The sequence below is a fragment of the Triticum aestivum genome, chromosome 4D (assembly GCF_018294505.1).
Source record: "Triticum aestivum cultivar Chinese Spring chromosome 4D, IWGSC CS RefSeq v2.1, whole genome shotgun sequence".
Lineage (NCBI taxonomy): Eukaryota > Viridiplantae > Streptophyta > Magnoliopsida > Poales > Poaceae > Triticum > Triticum aestivum.
In genome coordinates, this window is record NC_057805.1 from 477,261,751 (window position 1) to 477,285,130 (window position 23,380).

General features: G+C 39.9%; 1 protein-coding gene and 1 non-coding gene across 2 annotated transcripts; one reads left to right on the top strand and one right to left on the bottom strand.

The window, feature by feature from the left end:
- Positions 1–423: 423 nt before the first annotated feature.
- Positions 424–20,846, top strand: LOC123098775 (protein SHOOT GRAVITROPISM 6). The gene is made up of 51 exons (XM_044520853.1): positions 424–652; positions 742–832; positions 923–977; positions 1,098–1,229; positions 2,126–2,197; positions 2,899–2,989; positions 3,072–3,167; positions 3,296–3,374; positions 3,462–3,525; positions 4,412–4,515; positions 4,603–4,708; positions 5,047–5,136; positions 6,159–6,236; positions 6,358–6,425; positions 6,505–6,604; positions 6,730–6,882; positions 6,968–7,057; positions 7,190–7,255; positions 7,416–7,514; positions 7,612–7,686; positions 8,231–8,290; positions 8,682–8,771; positions 8,993–9,114; positions 9,314–9,443; positions 9,516–9,595; positions 9,996–10,131; positions 10,674–10,755; positions 11,877–12,022; positions 12,120–12,200; positions 12,305–12,405; positions 12,555–12,790; positions 12,881–12,990; positions 13,291–13,419; positions 13,501–13,572; positions 13,653–13,786; positions 14,467–14,539; positions 14,636–14,767; positions 15,344–15,516; positions 15,624–15,746; positions 15,840–15,900; positions 15,974–16,069; positions 17,601–17,701; positions 18,281–18,386; positions 18,479–18,592; positions 18,686–18,760; positions 19,193–19,291; positions 19,482–19,553; positions 19,640–19,725; positions 19,809–19,902; positions 20,062–20,169; positions 20,255–20,846. Exons 1-51 carry the CDS (start codon positions 610–612, stop codon positions 20,492–20,494), a joined length of 5,214 nt encoding a protein of 1,737 aa, XP_044376788.1. The 5' UTR covers positions 424–609; the 3' UTR covers positions 20,495–20,846.
- Positions 20,847–22,331: 1,485 nt separating this feature from the next.
- TRNAG-GCC (transfer RNA glycine (anticodon GCC)) lies at positions 22,332–22,402 on the bottom strand. The gene has a single exon. It is a non-coding gene; the product is annotated as a tRNA-Gly (tRNA).
- Between the last annotated feature and the right edge of the window lie 978 nt (positions 22,403–23,380).

Genomic DNA, 23,380 nt, shown 5'->3' on the forward strand with positions numbered 1-23,380 from the left:
TATGTGCTGATGCTCGAAGCAAGGAAAGAGCCAGCACCGCAGGGGTTGTCCTGGAGATAAACTATGCGCGCGCCCCCGACTAAGCTTGGCACACTCGTCAGCGACTTACGTCCGAATTTCCAAACATTTTTGTAACCTGAATTTCAGAGATAAGCGCTGAAAGATTTTAGCTGAGAGATAGATACCGTAGGGTGAAGATTCAGAGAAGCAGAACCTGGAATACCGTAGGGTGAAGATTCAGAGAAGCAGAACCTGGAAACCTCGGGCACTCTCTGCAAACCTTTTTTTTAGATGCTCTGCAAACTGTTGAAGATACCGAATCATGAGCGGCAGAGGGGAAGAGGACGGCCGTATAACGACGGACGGGCGCAGCATGATAGAGCGGCACGTTCCGCTGCCGATGGGTCGAGATCAAACTGTGGTTCAATCTCTCCGCATCTCATTGTCAGTTTCCCTCGGCCCCCTTCGGCGGCACCCGGATGGAGACGGAGTGACCTCACCACCCCCATCGTGTCACGCCACCCCGGACTCGAACCTCTCTGAGCTGTCCCTCCACCCCGCCTCGCCTCCTCTCGGCCCTCCTCGCCGCGCCGCGCCGCGGATCTCCTCATGGCGTCCTCCTCCTCCGCCGCGGCGTCCGCGGCCGCGCTCGGTGAGCACGCCCTCCTCCCCCGCCCCGTCTCCGATTCCTCGACACCCTCACCCTCTCTCTGACCCGCTCCCCGCCCCTCCATTTCGCAGAGGCCGTGCAGGTCCTCGTCGCCTCCCTCGCCGACGACTCCCCGCGCGCCCGCGACTCCGCCCTCGCCGCGCTCCGCGAGATCGCGCCGCTGTGAGTAACCCAGCGATTTCTGCCGCCTGGCCCTGGCTGGCGTATGATTGATTAATTAACCCGTCGCTTGTTGCTTGTCGCCGGGTGCAGGAACCCGCTGCTCGTCCTCGACTGCTGCGCCACCGTCTCCCGGGGCGGCCACCGGGTAAGCTCCTCCCCTCCCCCGCGCCTCTGCGCCTAAACATCCTCTTCATTTTGGGCGCGCGTTTCCGTTTCGCTTCGGCTTTGGGTGTGAATTGGTTCTGGCTGATGTCGACTGCTGCAGCGCTTTGGCAACATGGCCGGGGTTTTCCTCGTCATGGCCTCCGCCGTCAGGGCTCTCGATCGCTTGGATGCTGAGCGCGAGTTCCTCCGGAAAATCGCCAAGATTGCCACCGCAGAGATTGTTAGCTCAAAGGTATTACTGGACGCTTTTAGTCTGTGTCCTTGTCTTTTTTTCTTCTTCTTCCAGCTGAATACAAAATGGTGAGCTGGGAATGAGGTAGTACTGTTTTGCGGCTTCACACGCCTTCATTTCTGACACCCGTTACATAACTAGAGAAAATTTTGTGGGGTTCGCTGAACAGTTGACATGAATGTTCTTACCATATATAGGGGTGTCAGAAGGTTTGCACACTAGGCATGCTTTGCTGCTGTGACTGTCACACTGGTTTACAATTATTTTCATGAACTGACCCTGCTTGAGTATAAGATGCCATGGAACGTTTTGATGATCACATACTTTACTTATCGCACCATCAAGTTAAAAGGATTCCCGCTGCCTCCTCAGAAGCTGGAGTGATTTGTTCACTACCGTTCAATGAGTTGTTGCATACTTCAACTGTATGTTACAGTCTGAATTCTTTGAAACTTAATATTTATGTATTTTTCAAGTTTCAGTGCTCGGTACTTTATTATCACTCCTACACCTATTGTGCGTGTACCATTCTTCTGTAACACCTATTGGTTCTTAATTTCAGATTGATGTAATAGGTGTAGCTAGCTTTCTTAACTCAAGTAATTTTTGGCATCCACCAAACATCTCAACTCTAGGCATTTATTTATTTGCAGAAACGGCCTTGATTTTCTGCAGCCAAGAATCATGGCCCGTTTTTCAAGTTTATTCTTCTCTTTTCGCCATGGCTTTGAACATTCATAATGCTATCTGTTTACAATAGGTGCTATTCTAGTGCTCTGCAATGGCAAGGATGCATCATGTTTCTTTTTACAGCTTTTGATTTGTTTTCTAGTTTTTCTGTTTTGTCTGCCTTTGTTTATCTGTTGGTTGATCTAGTGTTGTTCTTTGGTGAACAGGATTTCAATGTTGATTGGCAAAGAGCGGCAGCTACTCTTCTTGTTGCCATTGGGTCACATGACCCAGATTTGGTATACCTTTTGCACAACCATTATACTTTCTGTTCGTGGATAAACTTGTTATAGATGTCTAGGAGTAAGGCTACTTCAATAAGGTCGAATTTGTTAGGTATGAAAAAATGGGGTCATGGTCACTGCGTAGCTAAAAGGGCCAAACCCCAAAAGTGTATCTGAGAAAACAATAGTGGATACTGTCATGATGCAACACTTTTTCAGTGCCATCTCTCGCATTTTTACATCCTCTGGTTGCTACTGAGTAAATTTCCCCTAAGAAAAATTCATTTCTCTTGGAGAGTTATTGATTGAAGGATTCTGTAACTGCAAGCATGACTTAATTATTGTTTCGGAGTTTGCATTCTAGCACCAAGTATTTTGGGTGTACACTCAAGTCTGTTGCAAGTTTCAATACCAAACTTTTGTATTTGGCAATTCTTCACTAATCTTTATTTTCCGAAGATACCCAGGTAGCTGAGTTTCATGTTAATTCAGGAATAGTGTTCTATTGATGCTGTGGGTTAACATTAGCTTTGGTAAACTTATATGTCAGAAGTCATTTACTCTTCCCAAAGTCTACATTGCTGGATACCCACTTCTCCCTTGGATGACTGCCCAAGGAGAACTTGTATTTTTAAGGATATGACCATCATCAGTCGACTGTTCGTTTTGTGCCTTTCTGCTAGTATTCTCATAAGTACCAACCTAACACGTTGTAGATGATGGAGGAGATATTTCTTTACTTCTCTGGACCAACTTCTGCTTTGCCAGCCATGTTACAGATACTTGCAGACTTTGCATCTGCTGAAGGTTAAACACATTCTTTTTATTTTAATTTCCACCTGAATTGGTTGGACTGCTGAATTTGCAACTTGTTCTTGCTTATTTGAAGCCCTGCAGTTCACTCCACGATTGAAGGATGTACTTTTGCGTGTTTTACCTATCCTAGGAAGTGTACGAGATGGCCAACGACCTGTTTTTGCAAATGGTACTTCCTTTTGCAATTTCCTTCAGTTATCAGTCTATGCTCTCATTTGTACTCATATATTTCCGGAAATTTCTGAAAATATATACGTTCTTGCTTCTGAATTAATTGATACCATGTTTCCTTTGCAGCATTAAAGTGTTGGTGCCAGGCTGCATGGGTGTATATAGGAGACGCCTCTTCAGGGCTTCCTTTTGATGACGATGTTATGTAAGTTTTGACAAAGATCATTTTCTGTTTATTTTTATTAGATGTAATGGAAGCTGGTTTGCCATCTGTGCAATATTCCATTGTCAGGTCCTTCATGAATTCAGTATTTGAATTACTTCTAAAAGTGTGGACGGGCTCCCGTGATCTGAAGGTACACAGTTGATTGTTTGTTGATATTTACACCCGTTTCAATAGTAATAGTGTATCGACTGATAGGAGCGTGTTCATCAGTAGAAAAGTTACCTAAGTACAAAAATAACTTTGGTACATGTTATTGGAAATGCCTACCTGCCAATAAAACTGATACATACTAACATTTTCTGTAATGGCTCAATATATTCTGATCCACCATTATCAAGGCTATTGGGCTAATAATGGTGCATTTTGTAAGCACCACAATGCACCGAGATCGAATGGTCACACAGAATAGCGTGTCAAGTCATGCTATGACTGTTCTGGTAACACGTGCTTATGTATCAAGCGAGAACTTCCCTTGCGGAGAGATTATCTTTTTGGGAAGCGCGAAAAAGCAAGTCCCGTTGCACTGATGGAAAAAGAGTTATTTACAAGCCCATAGAAGGGTCACGCCTGACTTTACTTCACCCCGGCCTCTAATACCTAGGTGCCGCCAGAAGTAGTGCAGCGTGCATGGGGTGACCTGCCGATCAGATCCACGTGAGCGCCGGGAGAGGGGGGGGGGGGTCTTATCATCAATTACTTCTAGGGGGACAGTCAACAAATTGTGCCCATAGGCGCAGATCAGATGGTTGCCGTGCATTCCTGTCAATCAAATGGTTAGCATTGCGAGTTAATTTTCTCCTATATCATTGTCATCAAGTTTTTTTGGAGTCCCTTGCACAATGGACCTTTTCCTCTCTCTAGAACATTGCAAATTTGCTACAGTGTTGGGGGATCTTAGTGGCTTACAGAAATGAAATCTGTAATAACAAAGTAATACACATTTTATTAGCACACTTAATGCTTTCAATCAAATTAATTGCTAAGTGGCACCCATGTGTTGTCAATATTTCCATCAGGTCCGTTTGTCTTCTGTGGAGGCTTTGGGAGAAATGGTTGGCCTGGTCACTAGGTCACAGTTAAAATCAGCTCTGCCAAGGATTATACCAACAATGTTGGACCTGTATGTTTTTATTATTCTCATATATTTACTGAAGACTTCACACAATTCTCTCAGATATTTATTTGTTTTGAACTTCTGCCTATGTAGATGTAAGAAAGATCAAGAAGTGGCTTTTACCGCGGCTCACAGTCTTCATAACCTTCTTAATGCATCATTACTGTCAGAAAGTGGCCCCCCTTTACTTGAGTTTGAGGTAAATTAAGAATATTCTTAAAACATTATATTTTATTCAATTAATTAATACATCGACATTTTGTAAGTTTCTTATTAGAATTATGGTTAGTTGATAACTAATACGTGTCCTGCAAAATTTGCCCGACATTTCATTGCAGCATCTCATGTTTTTTTCTGCATGAACCATGATCGATGAGGAAACCCAGCATGATAATTTGGCAACTTCTCTAGGACATTATGTGATGAATTGACATCATATATACATAAAAAATGCATGCATTATTGCTGTTTTAACACCTTATATATATGTGATGTCAAAGCATGATAACTCGCAATCTGTTACTTCTTGTGTTGCAGGAGCTAGCTGTTGTCTTAATTACTCTTCTTCCTTTAGTATCTGTCAACATCAGCAAAGATGAACGCTCATATATTTCAAAGGGATTGAAGGTGCCTCCTATCTCAAAATCTTTTATTTGTGATCATTTTGGTTGCATTGAGACATCTGTTAATTCTGCACACTCTAGTGGATTATTCCAGATCCATACCGCCACATTGCGCTCGGTAAATAGAAGTGATGACGGAACCACTGATGGAGTCGACTGGACTCTGGAGAGTGATCTAAAGACATGTTATGCTAGCAGCATATAACATGGTTTTGTGGTCGAACCTAAGATTGGGGCCTGATAGGCAGTTGTGGAATCAGAATTTTCAGCTTAAGCTTATATCTTGGCTGATATGTCTCTTAAGGAAAGAACCTAAGAAAATGTTTCCATCTTTGAAATTGTGAATACAGAGCAACATTATCATGGGAAAATATCTTCAGGGGTGTAAATGATGTGAAAAGTAACTCACATAGAGATATATTTTGAATTCTTGTTAGATTAGAACTTGTTAGTCCCTGTTTATAGTTTCTATTATTTCGTCATTATTGTAGGACATTTGTGCAGTTTTTCTTTTGACATATGTACATATATTTATTCAGTAGTGTTGTCCCTAGTGTTAATAAGACTAGAGTCTGGGTCAGTGGATCTAGACGAGGTCTGATACTGCAAACTTGAGTTTTAACAAAAATGTTGTTCTTATTCCTTATTAAGCCACTATGCCACACTAAAACAAACATGCACCCGTTTATATGGGCACCATATTATCCTCATTTGAGCACAAACTGCGATTGGTGCTATCTGCATCGTGTATCTTCCATCAAACAATTCACAAAGGTGTCTGAATATTGGAATTTATGATACCTAGTGTTTTCCTGGAAGTTCCTCGTGCTGTTTATTACCTCTGAAGCAAAGTTGTTTTTCAGTGTCCATTGCTTTATACTCCCTCTGTCCCATAATATAAGACGTTTTTGCAAGCTAACATAGCTAGCAAAAACGTCTTATTTTGTGGGATGGAGGGAGTAGTTTATACTAGATGAATGGTTAAGAATAGTTACTACACATGTGCTTATATTTACATGCTTGTAGACATACAATGAACTCCAGCACTGTTTCTTGGTAACTGGATTAGCATATCCTGAGGATCTGTGCATGTTCCTCCTGAGTGTAAGTACGAAGTTACACTTTTCCTACTTCCTACACATTCCAAAAAACTCAAAGTTTCATTGTGAATATTCACATAATTGGCTTATATAGTCCACTGTTGTTGCCTTCTATTGCCTTATAGAAATGTAGGTCAAAAGATGAAGCATCAATTGTTGGGGCACTTGGAACAATAAAACATCTATTGCCCAGGTTCTATTTCTCCCCCCACCCCCCACCCCCTTCTCTGCTTTGGAATTATTTGTGACAAGTTCTGTAACCTATCATACAGGTTGTTGGAATCATGGCATACTAAGCAAACATTGTTGGTTGAAATAGTCAAATCACTTCTAGAGGAGCAGAGCTTGGGTATTCGAATGGCACTAGCTGAGGTATTCCATATTAACTTTTTTCAGACTTTGTTAATTTTTTTTGCCTGTATAGATAATACTGATATCTGTTTTTTTGGTATACATCCAGTTATTCATTGTCTTAATACCAGTTCAATCATGTACAGCTAATTGTCGTTATGGCTTCACATTGCTACTTGAGTGGGCATTCTGCTGAGCTCGCGGTTGAGTTTTTGGTGGGGCATAGTGCTATAACCGACGATGATCTAAATGATATCAACACTCTGAAAAATGAGTACTTCCAGGACAAAAGATTTGAGGTTTAACTAATTTCAGACTATGCACAGTTTACTAACTGGATGTCAATTTCTTGAGGATGATTTATCTTATATTTTCACTTATCAGATGAAAATAAGTCTTGCTGGTCTATCTGAACTAAGAGCTGTATGTGAAAAGGGTCTACTTTTACTAGCAATTACCATTCCTGAAATGGAGGTACAGTGGAAACTTGATGTTCTTTAATCTTTACATTGTGCCCATCTAATTAGGAAATCAGCTTGTGGAGCTAGGATAACAAATATCTTTATGGTGTTGTGAGTAATGCATTTTACATTTTATTATTTCCAGCTTGTTCTATGGCCATTTCTCTTGCAGCTGATTATCCCAAAGAAGTATACAGGTGCAGTAGCTACGGTGAGCGCTCTTACGTTATTCTCTACACCCTTGATATTTGTCAAAGCAATGGACCTTAGTTGGTTATATTTGTTACATGTTTTAACCGAAGTTTGGTCCTTTAATCAGTTTCGTAATATTAGTATATTGTGTACTGATTACAATGGAGATATATCTGCAGGTCTGCAAATGCATAACTGAATTGTGTAGGCATAAATTGTCGCAGACAAATCCACTATATACTGAGTTTAATGCCTCAAACGAAATGCCCAGTCCTGAGGTAGTTTGTTTACGTTTACTTGATACCAGATGTCCAGATGACATTTTAGTTTATCATCCATAGCTACTTATTTCTCATAGCTGTATCGGTTATGCAGGATCTGTTTGCTCGTTTGCTGGTGCTTCTGCATAATCCACTTGCTAGGGGGCAACTCGCTACCCAGATCCTGACGGTTTGTCTTCAAACTAATTAAATCTTCATTGTTGGTTATTGTATCTGATTGATGTCCATCCATTTATTCCATGTATGGTCTAGCTTTCCCAGACATGTGAATACTTCTCCTCTTAGAGATCCTGTGTCGCATTGAGGTTCTTCTATCCTTTGATGGTGAATTATCATATGCTTTATGTTGCAATGGATTAGTTATACATGGAAAATTAGTTCTTGACACACTAGTTCTCTTTCTTGTCAACTGGGATAACTTTTATCATCCCTGACCAATAGGCTGCCTGATACTGTTTGCTTCCATTCAGTATCTGGATTATATAGTCCGCAGCAGTGGATACCTTATTTTCATCACAACTCTAGTACTGTACTGTTGCCTTGTAAGTCTTTAACTTTGTTTGCCCTCATATAATGTAATTCAAGTTGTCACTCATTAGGAAGTGCGCTCTCTGGGGCCTCTGGTTATAATTCTTTTGATGTATTTAATATAGAAAAACCTCAAAGATTGTTCACTGCGTCATCATTGTCCACATTACTTTTGGTTTTTGTAGGTGCTGTGCTACTTGGGTCAACTTTTCCCAAGAAACCTTTCTTTATTTTGGGAAGATGAGGTATAGCCCCTTCATCTAGTGTTCTTAGCAGTTGAAGAGTGCATTCCCATTCCAGTTTTTTGTTAGTTAATCATGTTTGCATGTGTTTGGTTCTTAATGGAGAAGTAATTTTGTAGGAGTAGGAGTAAGTCATATTATCCACTCATCTTTCTGCAGTATCGAAATTTTTCTTAATTTGTATGTTAATCGACATTTTAAGAACGGCCATTGCCCATCCTGGCTGTGTCTTGGATTAGTGTGATGCTTGCCCCTTGAATGTTTTCTTTGTACAATTCACTGAGCTATGTAACTTTTGTGACGATTTACTTAACAGCAATAGGACTAATAGTCAAATTTCAGCTTGTCATGTTGTTAAAGTGGCTTAAAAAATGTATATTTTGGCAAGTATTAGGTCCCTAAGATGAAAGCTTACATCAGTGATCCTGAAGATCTTAAGCAAGATAGCACCTACCAGGAAATATGGGATAACATGATAATCAATGTAAGTATATTGTTCTTGTCGTTTGAAGATTATAATCATGTCATAAAGCAAGTGGAATTATGGTGATTATTGTCACTGTCGGCAAATTTGTGCTAACTAGTTGTGTGAAAAACAGATGCTGGTAACAGATTGATTGCTTGTTTGTACCTTGTAGACCTTTCTTTTGCGAGGCTTCAAATTATCTTGCTTCTCTCAAAAGCTTATTTTGCTATGTCTTCCAGTTTTTAGCTGAATCCTTGGATGTTGTGAATGATAATGTGTGGGTCATATCCTTGGGCGATGCATTTGCTAGACAATATGATCTCTATGCTACATCTGATGGGCATTCAGCTTTGTTGCACAGGTAAGTTTATGTTACTCTGCTGTACCTTCCATTGATCTGTAGTTATTGGCATTTCTCGGGATTTGGTTACTAATGCTTTTACTAGGTACATTCCTATTAAGATGGACTTGATGTTTTTGGCTCGGATGCACAAAATATATTGTCAACATGCCCATGCACTTAATGTACTGGAAGTGATTTTCTAATATTTTATCTGCAGATGTTTAGGAATGCTTCTTCAGAAGGTTGATGATAGGATTTATGTCCGTGAAAAGATTGATTTGATGTGTAGACATTCAAGTATGTCTATTCCTGTTAATCGCCTTGGACTTGCCCAAGGCATTGGTTTGGTAAGTCGGAATTAATGAAATCTTTTCATTTAGGACTTCCTTTTGGAGCTTTTGTACTGAATACACTTGCAGGTTGCAGCTTCTCATTTGGACACAGTTTTGGAGAAGCTGAAGAACATACTAGAAAATGCAGGGCAAAGTGCTCTCCAGAGGTATTTATGTCCTTTTTGGTAGGAGCACCCTATTTTATATTGCTAATCTTACTGTGAATCATGCCGAGATAGCAACTCATAAGCTAAGTTGGAAGTAATTAGATTATGCTTTAGTTCACATATACACCTATATGGCCAGTTTTGTGCCCGGAGCAACCGATTTGTTTCCCCTTCTAAATTAACCACCGATAACGATTTACCGATATTTTTGGTAGGTACTTCATTTTGGTTTACTTGAACAATAGTTTCTTCGATTTCCTCATTTTATCATAATTTATTTGATGAAAGAGAAATCGAGATAATGAATGGCACTGTTGTTTTTGTGTCTTAGTTCATGTTTCCAGCCCATGTATGTAGTTGGCCCATTCTATTAATAAATATGTGGTGTTGAATTCTGCAGGTTCCTCTCATTTTTCTCGTTTAGAGAAAAAGTGGAGGATGTTGATGATACATACGCAGCTCTGGCTTTGATGTATGGTTATGCTGCAAGATATGCCCCATCAACAGTAATTGAAGCCAGAATCAACGCACTTGTGGTATGTATCCAATTTATGAACCGAGTTGTCATTATTTCTGCTATATAAAGATGACCAGTCTGATAAATGATACTCCCTCCGCTCTATAATATAAGATGTTATTACAACCAATATATGAGTGCATTGTTTGTAATAACATCTTATATTATAGGACGGAGGGAGCATTTGTGGTCTTGAACTCATTTTTGAGTAATCTAAATGTACCTTTTTGGCTAAGTGCAACGCATTTTCATAATATTACGCAATTCCGTACATCCACACTTACTCTGACAGTGCTCAGATACCATGGTTTTGTGTGTGTGTGTGTGTGTGGGGGGGGGGGGGGGGGGGGGGGGGGGGTTGTAATTGTCCAAGTACTTGGCCCAAACGGGCTCATGTGGACATAGGTGCACCAGATGCACTTCCCTGATCCTGCATCAGATTATGTTTGAGGACACATTAATCACATCACAATAGATATTTTCTTTATTTCTTAGTCTGTGGCCAGCAAATCTGGTATGTATTTTGATCTCCTGCCTTTACTCTACTTACCCTGTACTCAGGGGACTGATATGCTTGGAAGATTCCTTCATGTTCAACATCCTACTGCAAAGCAAGCTGTCATTACTGCAATTGACCTTTTAGGTATTTTTCTTTATAAGAAGGCTGTATGTCTTTTCTTGTTTCTGGAGTCATGCCTAGAATTTAGTTCTGAAATGTACTCCGTTCCTCTGCTTTAGCACAATTGATATTTGCTATTTTCTTGCAGCAGTTGACTTGTTAGCCTCAACACCTGATTTTGTGTTTTACATTCGTTTATGCATATCATGTTTGTAGTTCATATCTATTTTAGGAAGACTTGTGGTAAGCTGCCGTGTCACAGATTCTGAAAAATCTTAGTTACCAACTGACCTTGGTGAAATCGGCCGAGATCTCATCGAGCTAGCATAATTCATATAAATGCCAGATTTCACTTAATTCTTGTACTTAAAACACTATCGCACGGTATTGCTGAACAAAGCAAACGCAATTATGACTTGAGAATGAGCTTAAAACCTCACCCAGACAGAATGTATTGGCAGTACAGCTGTTTCCTTATGGAAATGGCTTTTGGTACACTGATTCAGTTAAGGTGGTTTCGACATCATCATGAACACAACAAGTTCAGATACTCCGTAAAGCTACAGTGCCAAACGGATCCGTCCTCCCCGCATCATGGACCCATGTCTCATATTTTACATTCGCTACTCGAGAATTGTTGTTGGCTTGTAACGATTTCTTATCTCTCTATCTCCTCTTTAACAAGTAGTTCATAATGGAAATGGAATATTTCTATTAGTCTGGCATCTGTACAATGTTAATTTGTCTACTACATGCATGGCTCCAACGATGAACTGAATTCCAACTATAGAACTATGACCTGAATGAACAAAATGTTGCATTGAATCGTACCAGTCTATATTGGGGTTTATTACTCATGTTTGTACTTGCTGTTTTATTTTCCAATTACTTCTTCAATTGAGAGAATAAAGAAAGTGTTAATTGTAGTTTCTAGGAGATTCTTAAAAATGATTGTTTGAGAATTTGATGTCTTCTGTTAGTTAAGGAAGGCTTAGTTTGCTTAGTTGACCTAGATATTTTGAATGCATCTAACATGACTAATTAGTTCTGTGTATTTAACCCAACAGTTAAAATTTCTGAGTTTCAGCTTACATTATACACTTTTTGGGATCTATTTATCTTACATGATTACTGTTAATTTTTAGGCCGGGCTGTTATTAGTGCTGCTGAAATAGGAATTTCGTTCCCACTGCAACGAAGAGATCAATTGCTGGAGTATGTGCTAACTCTAATGGGAAGGGATCAAAGTGATGATCTCGTTGATTTCAGCATTGAGCTTCTGCAAACACAAGTATGAACTCAAGTTATACCGACTTATTCACTATCATATGTATACTAGCCGCTTGAGTTTGATGGATTTATTCATGCAAATCTTCTTATGTATGCAGACTGTTGCTTTGAGTGCTTGTACTACTCTGGTTTCAATAGAGCCAAGGTTACCTATGGAAACAAGAAATCGTGTCATGAAGGTCTGCTTTGCAGTGGCGAACGTCACAGAACTATGGCAATATGATTTTAGTTCAGTTACTTGCATAACACATATGATTTTGAGTTGTTTTATGTCCATTTTCAGGCAACCTTAGGTTTTTTTGCTTTGCCAACTGAGCCCTCAAACATTGTTGAGAGCCTGATAACAAACCTCATTATTCTGTTAGGTGCCATTCTGCTAACTAGGTAATGCTTTAAGCTCACTTTTTAATAAGCAAATCTCATTTTTCAGATAAGTTTTGACTGTCATGCTTCAATTTCTTCTGTTCTGTTCTGTTCCTTCTACCACTTGTTTGCGCTTTTTCTTATTGTGTTATGACCATTTTGTTTATCAGCGGTGAAGATGGCCGAAGCAGAGCAGAGCAGCTGTTGCATATTCTTAGACAACTCGATCCATATGTTTCAGCATCTGCAGAACACCAGAGAAGAAGGGGATGTGTTGCTGTACATGAGGTGTTAGTAAAGTTTCGCAATCTTTGTTCTGGTGGATTTGGTGCATCGGGCTCCTATCCAACTTTGAGCCTAAAGCACATTGATCAGGGAGGGCCTAGGGGCTCGTCAAGTTTGCCATGTATGTTGGAATTTTTTGCTTGGATTGTTACTGCAATTGTATGATTGTGATCTCCCAGTAGGTCAAGGCTTCTTTTTTATTTTGTACCAGCTGCATTTGTGTTGCCGAATCGAGATTCATTAAGCTTGGGCGAGAGAATAATGGCATATCTACCTCGCTGTGCTGATACAGATGATGAAGTTAGGAAAGTTGCGATTCAGGTTTGTGTGGAAAGTAGCCGGTTTGCGTTCCTTTACCTGCCACAGCTCATTTCATCTGTGCAATGTGCCATTTTCTAGGCCTTCTGGTTGCAGTGTGCCACACAAGAAAATTGAGAGACTAGTTCCCTAATAATCTGGATTGTGCAGCATAACATAGTTACATGGTTCTGTTGAAAACAGCCATGTTTTGCAGAAGATAACACAAAGATCTACGCCATAAACCTTAACAGTTAAAATTTCTCTTATACACAGAAATTGAGCTCATAAATTTATCTTTATCATGTGCTTTTACTGCTGCAGATCATTGCACTTTTCTTCAATATATCACTGTCACTTCCAAAACAGAAGACATCTGCTAATGACATCGATCTAGAATCTTCATACGGTGCTTTGTCCTCCCTAGAGGACATAGTCTCCATCATCAGAAGGGTGAGTGGCTGTATTAGTTTACCATTCATTAAATCCTCTCCTGAGCAAATGTTAAAATCCATCTTTCTCTTTCCTTTGAAGGCATCTGTTGATCAGATCGAAGTATTTCATAGAGTTGTCTCCTCTGTGTGTATTCTACTATCTAAGGACGAGGTAAACAGTATTAGCTGAAATTTGATTGTAATTGAAGAATGTCATTATGGTTATTGACAGATTTTCTCTGTACTTTATAGCTGGTTGTCTTGCTACACTCTTGCACGTTAGCGGCATGTGATAAAGTGAAGCAATCAGCAGATGGTTCCATTCAAGCTATTATAGTATTTATTATCAGAAGAGGCAAGGATCTACGTGAAGCTGATGTACTGAGGTTAGTTTATAGAAGTGGGAATTAGCTCAGAAGCACCCTAAAATGTCGTAATTAGGGTGTGAATCGTGTATGCTTGAAAACAACAATATGCTAGTGGAAAATACCAAAATGTCCACCATCTCTGTTGAAGATATACAGGGTGTGAATCGCATGGCAACTTCAGGACGCGATGACGTCTTGTTGGCCTCAGTGGGGCTGTGGACGTTGTCTCTGGAGATGCCTCACTAGTCACCATATTGGAAAAATCCCAACTAAAAAGAACATCACGTAAGGATATTTTGGTTAGTTTTGAAAAAGTAACATGCATACGGTCATTACCGAGCAAGCAGAGCGCAACTGTCATCCAGCAATGACCATCTACTACAATCTAATTTAGGACATCACAACTGCCCGGTAATGACCGTCATCTCAGGCCATGAGCGTTTTTGGCCGTTGGATCATCAGTTCTGCGTGGTTTCGACCGTTTGATCTCCTCTCATTCGCGCCTGGGCTACACCCCACGCTTCGCGTACAGGGCCGATGCTCCCATATCAAATTCGTCCAACTCTTGTTTTGTTAATTATACACCTTTGGAGAGTGTTACTGGCCTGATTTTTCTCAAAAAGAAGCACAGTGCATTACCTCTTTTTATGTTACCTTTTGATTCGAATATTGCTAAGATATCACTTGTAATGTTACAGGACAACACAATCTCTGCTCTCATCAGCTATTGCTCTTACCGACAAGCATTCACGCCAAGAAGTTCTCAATGCAGTATCCATTATCATTTTCTTGTGTCTATCATTTTCAATATTAATATTCATTTCAAGGATTATTCCCACAAGCAGTTATTACCTTTGACTTAGATAGATATCATGCTTAGCAGAAAATACCAACCACATTGTGGTCTTTGATGAAGTTCTATTTGTGGCTGGGCGAGATATTTGTACGAAGGACATAACAAGAATTCGTGGCGGTTGGGCTATACAAGATGTTTTTTATGTAAGTATTTGGGCCAAGCCTGGGCATATGTATTATGAGTTTTTAACGACTTGTATCCTCGCTGCATTCAGTTATACAGTATATTGGTAGGCACATATATTTGATACTAGTATTTGGGCTGAGCCTGGGCATCTGTATTATGCAAGTTTTCAACGACTTGTATTTTAATTGCATTCAACTATACAGTATATTAATAGGCACATGTATGTGTTACTCCTTCGTATCATACAAATGGGGTGTGCATTCATTATAGACCATAACCCTGCCCAGCATAATCATGTGATCTTATTTACATGTATATTAATATGTTAATGACTTCTACTATTCATTCGTTTCTTCTGCATTTCCATTCTTTATATTTGCCTTGTTCATATAGTAATGACATGCATAAATATTTTACTTGGACTTTCGAACCGAAACTGTAGGGGAGGGCCCGACAGTAATATAGTTTACTTGGACTAGTTTGTATGATAATAATTCCAGATTAAATAGCAACTGCAATTATGCACCGATTGGGTAGGTGAATTCTACAGATACACTTCTTATTATGTGTTTGATGGTTTTCCCTGGTATCAGGTTTTCTCCCAGCATAAGGTGCTGGCTACTCTTTTTTTGGAGTACATTTTATCTATACTTCACAAAGAACCTGTTGCAACAAATGATTCAGAAAAAGGGGAAATTAACTCAGAGTCATCAGCTGATGACTGTATTCTACAAGCAACTATGTTCGCTCTCAATGCGTTCCTGAGGTATGGTTCTCCATTTGATGACTGACTGTTGATGTTGACTAATGGTGGACAACTGGATACCTTTCATCTGCTGATCTCATGTACTTGAAAATATCAAAACTTCACAGAGGTGGTGGGAAGGTCGGGAAACAAGCAGTTGAGCAAAGCTACCCTTCTGTCCTTTCTGCACTTATACTGAAGCTGGGAGGTCTTCACGGTCTTGCTGAATTAGGCCGCAATGAGCTTCTACGGTGAAAATTAGACTGACTTTCTGAAATATTAATTTTATATATGAAGGCTAATGTGAAATGATTACCAGAGAGTTGTTACCTCATGTTTTGCAGATCGTTGTTAATTGCATTCCAGTCATTCTGTGATTGTGTTGGCGATGTCGAGATGGGAAAGGTGCTTTTCTTAATGGCTATTGCCTGTCAACTGTCTAGCAATTATTGACTGTAAAATCTTTGTCATTTCATAGATATTAGCTCGAGATGGCGAACGAACTGAGAAGGAGAAGTGGATTGATCTTGTGCAAGAGGTTGCATGCAGTTCCTCAGTAAAGAGGCCCAATGAGGTAACTTCTAATGAACTTGCAGCTTCTCTTAGTCCCTGTGGCTAGACCAGCTTCCCTACCCGCCCCCCCTCTCTTTCGCATGGCTCCTCTATTGTATGTATGTCTTTCTTTAATAAAGTTATTGTCGGGGCCTCCTCTACAGTTTTCAGTTTGATAAAGAAGTAACTTCTAGAGTGTTTTGTGTGTTTGAGTCTTTCTGAGTTAATATATTAGTGAATTTTTGGTGACAAGAACATATGTTGACAGTAGCTGAATCCTCATATTCAAAACTACAAATAAAATACATTTTCTTTCATCTATGTTTATGCGTTGGAAGTCATCAACAACTTGACCTTTGAAGTTATAGCTGCCAGAAACTCTAGCAAGCGTGTACATATGTATTATTCCTTACAAAAACCATTTAGGAATAGCCACCATGTTTAATTTCTTTGTAGCCTTGGGAAGTTGTCCTTGAACCACATGTTAAAGTGATTGATCTTTAGCACTTGAACCAGTTTCACAAGAAAACAAGACATGTTCACAGTACGTTCTCTTTTACACCTGTAGTGCGTGTATGGGTTTTGTTGAATTGTATATATGGATTGCCTAGCCCTTTCCATCAGTTTGGACTTTTTGTTGTGTTGGCTAGTGTATGAAGCTTAACATGGTATCAGGCCTTAAGGTCTTGAGTTCAAGTCCCAGCTTTCTCAATTTATTGAAAAAATGCTGCTGCCCCTCTCTGTGTCCACGTATGGGCCTCTTGAGCCATACCTCGCGTCTATTCACGTGTTGACTTTCCGCGTCACACGCGAGAGGGGGTGTTGAAGTGTATATGTGGATTGACTAGCCCTTTCCATCAGTTCGGACTTTTGGTTGCGTTGGCTATTGCATGAAGCTTAACATGGTATCTATTCATGTGTTGACTTCCCACGCCACGCGTGAGAGGGGGTATTGAAGTGTATATGTGGATTGCCGAGCCCTTTCCATCAGTTTGGACTTTTGGTTGTGTTGGCTAGTGCATGAAGCTTGTTAGGTTTCACCATGTAGCCTTACTCTAGGGTCAGCCAGTGAGTCCCACTAAATTCGTAATACCTTATTGCAATATTTAAGATCACATACAATTCTCAGTTTCAATATTAAATTGCAGCCTCCAAGAGCCTAAACTGTTAGGAGCTTTTCATTTTTTCATGATAACAGGAATGATATGTTAGAGCTAAAATAAAGACGATACTTCTTTGAATGTGAAATTTGCTTGTCTCAGCTCTCCTGAAGTTCTTGTGAGAAAACACAGAGCTTGTGTTTCAATATTATTAAAAAGATAGAAAAGGTTAACAAGCCAAAAGAAAGGCCAAGGGCCAAAGCCAAACAACAGGGGGCGCTACAGCTCTTCTGAAACTCTTATAAGCTTTCATTGAAAGCTGGGTGTTTATTGTCATAATTGCAACTGATTTTTCTTAAATGCAATCAGAAAATTAGTCACTGTTCTATGGTTTGGATGCATACATTGCGTGGTGAAATCACTATACCAAAATAACTGGGTAATATACCACAGGTTCTGCCAACCTGCGTTATCTTGAGCAAATCTCTTGACAGGAATCAGAGGGCTGAAAGGGAGGCTGCTGCTGCTGCACTATCAGAATTTATTCGCCACAGGTAATTAATACCATTCCTCTTCATATAAGTCCTAAGATGTTCACTGTACCTCCAGAAAATGAAGGGAGAATCAAAATGATTAGTTTATGGTTGCTTAGACAGAATCAGAGTTCAGTCTCCCATGGGATTAGTTTCTGACTGGTTAGCAGCGGTTACCACTTACCACTTAGAGGCCCTCACTACTAAGGCCAGCACCAACTGGTATATTGGTCTGTTTTAAAATAATAAAACAGCAGTAGTTCAAGAAGTGCAAATTGCAGAAGTTTGAGAAAGCACTAACTGGAAAGTCTGGTGTTTCCTTGAAAACATGAAAGGGCCTGACTATGCATACAATTTTACAACAAGACATCCACCATAGTCAATAGATATTCTCAAGGAAATCATGCCTGTCACTAAAAAGTGTTTAAATAATATTTCATGCATTATGTATGCTGTAAATTTGTTGTAGTATTGTTGGCAAATATGTTCATGATTTTTACTGTGGTTTACAGATACAACTCACACACGTATATTTCACTATTTATTCCTTGCACAATTCAACTTGCCAATAACCTAATCCAGTTCTTTTTTGTTCTGCAGTGAAAAAGAACCTGCATTGCTTGAACAAATGGTTGAGGAATTGTGTCAACATGTAACCGACGACTCACCGACTGTCAGGAGTCTCTGCTTGCGAGGACTTGTACAGGTCATCAATCTAAACAGAGCAACTTCTAAGGATACATGTTGTCACATTGTTTGGCAATTGACTAACATAGATTGTGTGTCCACCTCTGTCAGATACCCGAGAGCCACATACTTAATTACATCCAGCAAGTCCTAGGAGTAATATTAGCATTACTTGAAGATGCCACCGAATCTGTTCAACTCACTGCTGTCCAGTGCCTGTTAACCGTGAGTTCTATAACTTGTTACACGATACAGATCTCCTTAAATGCCACTTATATTTAATTTACAGAACATACAAACATCCCACACTGCTTTCAGGTTCTTAATGTGTCAGAACAAGATGCAGTGGATCCCATTTTAATAAGTCTCTTAGTAAGGCTAAGGAATCTCCAGGTAACCATTTGGAACAAGCTTACCTTCATGTATTACCATTTTTAGTGACATGATGTGGCCATTTGTGTAAATTTATGATGGTTACTACTTACTATGAACGTGTTAAGTTCATCGCAATATCAGTTATAAGTTAACAGATGTTTTATTGATTGGTTCATGATAAAAACATCATGCTGAGTCTATTGTGCACATGGAATCTAGAACAAGTATAATGTCTGCACAAAATGTGAATGCTTCTATGATCAAAAGAAACTTGACATCTTACGTGCCACTTGGGAACCTGCTTATGTCTCTTTTGGTACTTTCCTGTTATCTTACGAGATTGTTTTAGATCCATCTCCTTTTCACTCAGGCGGCCTGTTTCTGTATTTTTTATATGATGACCGTAAACAACCTAGGGCCGTGACCTATTGTGTAACTTATCTGCTACAGATCTCCATGAATACAAAAATGAGGTCCAATGCCTTTGCAGCTTATGGTGCTCTAAGTGCCTATGGTGCTGGTTCACAGCATCATGCTTTTCTTGAGCAGGTAACACCCAGCTCCCACTCTGGTTGCTTTAACATCTAGCAGGGAGCTGTTATCATGAAGGCCTTCTGATAGGATGCTGTTGTAGTGGTCATAGGAAGTGACATTGTCAGCTTATGGGTTGTTAAGGCAATTGTAAGGATCTTTTCCCTTGTGCTTCTCAAGCTACCAATTTCTTTGCTTCCTGCTGCAGATACATGCCACTCTTCCGCGTTTGATCCTCCATCTTCATGATAATGACCTTAGCGTTCGCCTTGCCTGTCGGGTATGCAGTCGTTGCTTTGTTTTCCCTTACTAAGCATTTCCTTTAACTTGCATATCTTGATATTTGTGATTTTTTTTTTGAAACAGAACACATTCCAGCTCCTAGCGCCTTTGATGGAAGTAGATGGCTTGTCTTCACTCCTCAACAAGCAATATTTCACATCTGATCGGCGGTTTGTGTTGAACCTTCCTAGCTATTTCTGTTTAGTTTTCCATTTTATTTAGAAGTGACATTTTTAATATTGTGTGCCCTCAGATCTGATTACGAGGACTTCATTAGGGACTTAACAAGACAACTTTGTCGACTATCTCCCGTCAGAGTTGACAGCTACCTAGAATCTGCTATCCAGGTACCCTTTTTTTCTAGAGCACGCAGGAGAGCTTCATGTAGAGGGGGCGGGGGAGTCTTTTGTTTCTTTCCTTCCACACTTGTCATGCAACCAGCATGACGACCAAGCTATTGAATGTGATCAATATAGCATCCTGACACATCTTTTTCCTTGATTTAGGCATTTGATGCACCTTGGCCGGTCATTCAAGCAAATGCAGTTTGCTTGGTTAGTTGCATGCTATCCTTTTTGGATGATCAACGCTTCCTTGCTCCTTACTTCTCACAGGTATCTACACTCTATTTTGGTACTTTAGTTATTATAAACACATCACGGGGAGCTGCTAACAGTCTTTAACACTTATTGTGTCAAGGTGTTCGCTATGTTGGTTGGCAGAATGAGCCAATCACCAGAGGCCGTTGTTCGAGCAGCAGCATCTTCTGCATTGGGCCTCCTGATAAAGAGGTCTAACATGCTCAAGTCATTGAGTTCACGGTTTGATCGAACAGATCCATCACAGAGTTCTCAACATGGAGAGCCTCATGCTAAAACATCGTCTGAGCTTCAAGAAGAGGCTGCAGCAAAGCCAAATGGCGCGCAAGGAGAGCAATAGAAGCAATTGAAGCCGATCTCTCTCGGAAGTAAATCTGTTGTACATGTACAGAGTTCAATGTTCATGCTGCCTGCCTGTACATTTTGTGCCTCCTTCAACAATAGAGCATAGAGAGATAATTCTGTAGCCATGTCCATAGGTTTTTAGTGCGACTGTACAGCATACTGCCGTGGCAGAATTCGCTGTGTTCTGTAAGCATGTATTATAACGAAGATACGCCATTGCTAAGAAGGAACCGTCTAATTCCTGGAGTGTGTATATAGGTTTTTAGTGTAAGCATGTAAGAATTCCTTATCTGAATGAATTCCCTGGGGAAATGTGGGAGCTAGTTTTTTTTCCCCAGAATTCTTCAGTGCTGCAAGTTCACTTTATTCCTCAAAAAAAAAAGTTCACTGTTAAGCTTGATGCATTTTTAAGCTTTATCAGTCGGTAGGTAGCTCGGATCTTCTACTCCATTCGTAGCTAGCTAAACTGTTACTATTTCCGGGGATCAATGGTGAGACTCCTTTTGTGTAACTATTGTCAGAGTTGAACTATTTTCCTGTGAACATTCTGTATGGCAATGCATGCGCTACATCTGCCAGATGATGCTCTCAAGTTGACGGTTTGCGCCTCCAATATTCACCAAGCATGACTTGCTCATGGTAGGCTGATCTGATCAGCATGAATATTTTGAAATTCGTGTTTTTAAAGTTTGCATCACCCCAGCTGCAGTGCTCACTATAGCCCGCTCCGCTAGCCTTTTCAGCAGGGTGCCGCTAAATGGTCGTCTTTACAAATAGCCCGCTCTATAGTTCCGCTATAGCTGATTTGAAGGCCCGCCGCTATTTAAAACATTGGTCCATACCATCAATACTTAATTACCTGTAAATTACTGTAGTATGTATGCACTTTGTAATTAAGACGTCTGATTATTTTCCACGTTCAATGCCAACAGAATATGGGGCTGGAAACATGGTGTCAACAAACGGAGACATTTACAGTTACGGGATTCTTGTTCTAGAAACTGTAACTGGGAAGAGGCCCACGGACAGTATATCCAGACAAGGGCTGAGGCTTCGTGAATACGTTGAGCAAGCTCTGGATCATAGCATGATGGATGTTATCGACAAGCGACTCGAAGATGAGCTCCAGACCGCGGATGAATTTTCAAGGAAGAAAAAGATGCACTGTTTGACATAGCTACTCAGGCTGGGAATGTGGTGCCCTGATGAAACACTGTCGAGCAGAATGCTAACTGGAGACATCGTCAGGCAATTGGAGGCCATCAAAGAATCCCTTTCTTAGGCAACACACAACTTTTTTTGAGAGAGAGATTAGGCAACACACAACTTGTGATCGATACGGCAGGCGAATCATAACGGTTTTTCTTTTCTTCGGAGATGCAACATAATCTGTGCTAAATTTGAAGTGGCAGTATTAATAGTATGTAAGCTACTAGTACTGTCTTACTAAGTGCTCATTTTGGGTAATCTAGGGAGGTAATTATGCTCCATTACCACCTTTTCTGGAAAAACTGCTTGGTGCTAGTATGACATTCCATCAAAGCTCGTTGGAGTTGCATCAAAGCTGCGGAAATTGAAGACAGGGTATGCTACAAGTCGCATGCGATGTGTAAATCACTCACAGGAAGTAGCAACTACAAGCACGCTATAGACCTTAGCAACGGGCAATGCTGTAAGATATCCCCTTGTATCGCCATCTTGGTATGCTGAATGAGTGGCCAAGAAGCAAAAACATCTGTGCATTAGCAGCATAATGAAGTGTAAATCATCATCTTAGTTATTAATGACAAAGAAACAACGCTAGTTTTGCTTGACTGCCAAACAAAAATAATTGCACCAGCCGGGAATCGAACCCGGGTCTGTACCGTGGCAGGGTACTATTCTACCACTAGACCACTGGTGCTTCACGTCTAAAATTTTGAGATTTCACACTAACTATTTTAAAACTTAAACGGCTGAACTCGGATCTTCAGAGTTTGGCGATGGCAAGCCTCTGGTTTTAATTTTTAGTTCAATCTGCTGGTTTTATTGATAAATAATTATGGGAGTACAGTTCGGATCATACGGTTGGCTGAGTCAAGTTTGTCTACCTTGAACTAATGAAGCTGCAAATCTACGCGCGTCGTGTCGCCATACTCTACGCGCGTGGGATCAGCATGTATTTAGAAGAATGTTAATTCTGCATTTAAAAATTATTCAATGTGTATATAAAAATGTTCGTGCTGTTTATGAAAACCGTACACTGTATGTGAAAAAAGTAGACATGAAAGCATATATTTGAAAAATGTTATCCGCGTATAAAAAAATGTTTCAAATGTGTACATAAAATTTATAGTGTGTATGAAAAATAGGCATATAGAACATATGTATGATAAAATATTAATCATGTATTTAAAAATGTTAAACCTGTGTAAGAAAAGTGTTCCTTATGCATACAAAAATGTATAATGTATATAAAAAAGTAGACATCAAAACCATATATTAGACAAAAATGTCGATCACGTGTTTAAAGAAAGTTCAACATGTACACAAACTATGTTTCATATGTATATGGAAAATGTTTCATGTATTTAAAAATTTTAAATGCATATAAAAAAGTGGTTCTGATGTATACAAAAAATATACATTGCGTTTGAACAAAATATTTCTTTCCATAAAATAATGTTCACCATGTATTTATAACAATGTTGCATATGTATTCAAAAAAGTGTTCGAAACATGTTTAAGAAATTAAAATACATCATGTACTTAAAAAATGTTCAACGTGTATCAACAAAATGTTTCACATGTACACTAAAAATGTATATTGTCTACTGAAAAAAGTAGACACATGTTGAACAAGAAGTACCGACGAAAACCGACAAAGAAATGAAGAAAACCA

Bases quoted from the DNA above. Each gene is read 5' to 3' on its own strand.
- LOC123098775 (XM_044520853.1), top strand. From the start codon at position 610: ATGGCGTCCTCCTCCTCCGCCGCGGCGTCCGCGGCCGCGCTCG. The intron at 3,526-4,411 runs GTACACAGTTGA...TATTTCCATCAG, and splicing joins CGGGCTCCCGTGATCTGAAG to GTCCGTTTGTCTTCTGTGGA. The intron at 14,540-14,635 runs GTATCCATTATC...TGACTTAGATAG, and splicing joins GCCAAGAAGTTCTCAATGCA to ATATCATGCTTAGCAGAAAA.